At 40.0% G+C, this 2,500-nt stretch overlaps 2 protein-coding genes across 2 annotated transcripts in view; both read left to right on the top strand.

Annotated features, from left to right (window-relative positions):
- LOC107574164 (uncharacterized) overlaps window positions 1-1,044 on the top strand; it is a 24,065-nt gene extending 23,021 nt beyond the window's left edge. The window contains exons 59-61 of the mRNA XM_016260626.1: window positions 230-279; window positions 361-490; window positions 1,015-1,044. Coding sequence (XP_016116112.1) covers window positions 230-279; window positions 361-490; window positions 1,015-1,044 — 210 coding nt within the window. The remainder of the gene's footprint in view (window positions 1-229; window positions 280-360; window positions 491-1,014) is intronic.
- A 583-nt stretch (window positions 1,045-1,627) lies between these two features.
- LOC107574167 (mesothelin-like protein) overlaps window positions 1,628-2,500 on the top strand; it is a 5,458-nt gene continuing 4,585 nt past the window's right edge. Inside the window, exons 1-2 of the mRNA XM_016260630.1 lie at window positions 1,628-1,999; window positions 2,082-2,237. Coding sequence (XP_016116116.1) covers window positions 1,742-1,999; window positions 2,082-2,237 — 414 coding nt within the window. The 5' untranslated portion in view covers window positions 1,628-1,741. The remainder of the gene's footprint in view (window positions 2,000-2,081; window positions 2,238-2,500) is intronic.

The raw sequence follows: 2,500 nt of genomic DNA on the forward strand, positions 1-2,500 counted from the left end.
TATATATATATACATATATATATATATATATATATATATATATATATATATATATACAGTTTACAAATTGCTTTCCCTTGATTAATGACATGTATATTGAGATGTATGTACCGCACATTAAAATATTGAAATATATATTTATTGCACAAAGTTATTAAGGTCATGTTGCATGTGTTAGCAAGTGTGTTGTAGTGCATGTGTTAAATGGTTGAATTTCTCTTCCTCTCAGGCCGTTTTGATCTTTGAAACCGTCGCTGCACAGTTCAGCAACCCAGATGAGTGAGTGAAGAGAGATATCAGTCAGATTAAATGGAGGTGTTTTAGTTTTGACCATGTTAACCTGTGTGTGTGTGTGTGTAGCATGTCCTTCCAGGTGCTGCAGGGCTTCACCTGTTCACGAATCCAAAGCTTCAGCACTAGTAAAGTCCTGAGTCTGATCCGCGGCTGCAGACGGCGAGCCAATCAGATGCTCGTCCTGCAGGAGTCACAGGTGAGCAAGCACATCAGTCACAGGCTTTTGTTGCTTAATTTAAAAACCAATCATTGTCATTTACATTAAGATGCTCCTTCATGTTCTGCTGAACCTCATGAAACATTTATAAAAGAATAGACTTTCATAAATCTGCTCTGGTCGACATCAAACCCTTCAGCCTTATCATTTACACAAGAAAATAAACAGAATGTTTAACCTTTTCAAACATCACAGATTCATTGATAATGCTGATGTCAGTGCTGCTGTTTCCCTCCAAAACGATGTCATGTCCTGGAGGGCGATGTCATTCAGGAAATCGTAATTTTAAAGAAATTATGCAAAAGGACAGGATGGAAAGTGATACTGAGGACACAAAACTAATCATCTTGAAATATTACTAACAATATCAAAGTTATTCTGACGGTTACTTGCTAAAAATCAGTCAAGATTTGACAGCAGAAAGACACGAGAAGCTCGAGCTGAAGCTGGACGTTTGTACAATTACACTAAAAGAGCTTTGATTGGATAAAACTCTCAATCAGACGACAGAAGGTGTGGAGCAGATTGAGTGAAACAGGTTTAACAGCAAAGTTTGATTACGTTGATCATTTAAAAGCCTTCATGCATCAGATTTAATAAGCTTATTTATATCGTAAAATATAGTGAGTTTAATGGTTTATTCAGTAATAGCCACACACATGAAACACCACAGAACCACTATGTAAAGTCTCTTTTGCTCATGAAGGATGATTTCTTTGATCAAAAATACAGTAAAACAGTGAAATATTATTACATAATAAATCAGCTGTTTTCTCTGTGAATCTCTGTTAAACTGTAATGTATGTCTGTGATGCGCAGCTGTATTTTCAGCATCATTCCTCCAGTCTTCAGTGTCACATGATCTTCAGAAATCAGTATAATATGCTGATCTGCTGCTCGAGAAACATTTCTGATTATTATCAATGTTGAACACAGTCGTGCTGCACAATATTTTTGTGGAAACTGCTACATTTTATTTCTCAGGGTCCACTGATGAATAGAAAGTTCAAAAGAACAGCATTTATTTGAAATAGAAATGTTGTGTGACATTATAAAGTGACTTTACTGTCACTTTTGATCAATTTAATGCGTCCTTGATGAATAAAAGTGTTAATTACTGACCTTAGACGTTACAGTAGTGTACATTACAACATGAGTGTGTTCCTGCAGCTCAAACAGTGATGAATCCTCAAGGTCATGGGTTTGATTCCCAGTGAATGAACTGATCAAATGTCAAGCTTGAAGTCAGTGTTGGTCAGGGTTGAAGGCTCATCGTGTGTTTTTCTCTGGTCTCCTGTAGAAACAGTATGTACTGCAGGTCAAACACTGCAGGCTCAGGTGTACAGCGACATGTTTCCGTTTGCGTATGACGTGCCGCAGTTTAACGCCTGCCTGAGCGTCCAAACACTGAAGGACAACCTGGAGGCCGTGACCGATAGAGTTCACGACAGGAGCTACCAGCGGATCATTCTGGACAAACTCAACCAGGTAAAACACTCACCTGAACACTGCTGTACCTGCTGTCAATCACAGTGTTGCTATAGAGACGCATGTGTGTCCCGCCCCTCAGGCGTATCCGGGCGGACTGTCTGACCAGGTGCTGCAGGTTTTAGGCTCCACCTCCCGCGTGGCCACACCCGATGATGTCAGAAAGTGGAATGTGACGAAGATCGACACGCTCTCGTCTCTGATGAACCAACGCAAGGGAGACTGGGACCCAGAGATGGTACTGTGTGAGTGTGTGTGTGTGAGTGTGTGTGTGTGTGTCTGTGACTGTGTGTGTGTGTGTGCGTGTGTGTGTGAGTGAGAGAGTGTGTGTCTGTGTGTGTGTGTGTGTGTGTGTGTGAGAGAGAGTGTGTCTGTGACTGTGACTGTGTGTGTGAATTATTTCTGTATGTTCTCCAAACAATCCAAATGTCCAGTTTTTAAAAATATTTTTAAAACTTTTTTCTTGGTTATGTAAACGTTAAGGGAACATTCCGTTTGATC

The sequence above is a fragment of the Sinocyclocheilus grahami genome, unplaced genomic scaffold, assembly GCF_001515645.1.
Source record: "Sinocyclocheilus grahami isolate Dianchi unplaced genomic scaffold, SAMN03320097.WGS_v1.1 scaffold2132.1, whole genome shotgun sequence".
Classification (NCBI taxonomy): domain Eukaryota; kingdom Metazoa; phylum Chordata; class Actinopteri; order Cypriniformes; family Cyprinidae; genus Sinocyclocheilus; species Sinocyclocheilus grahami.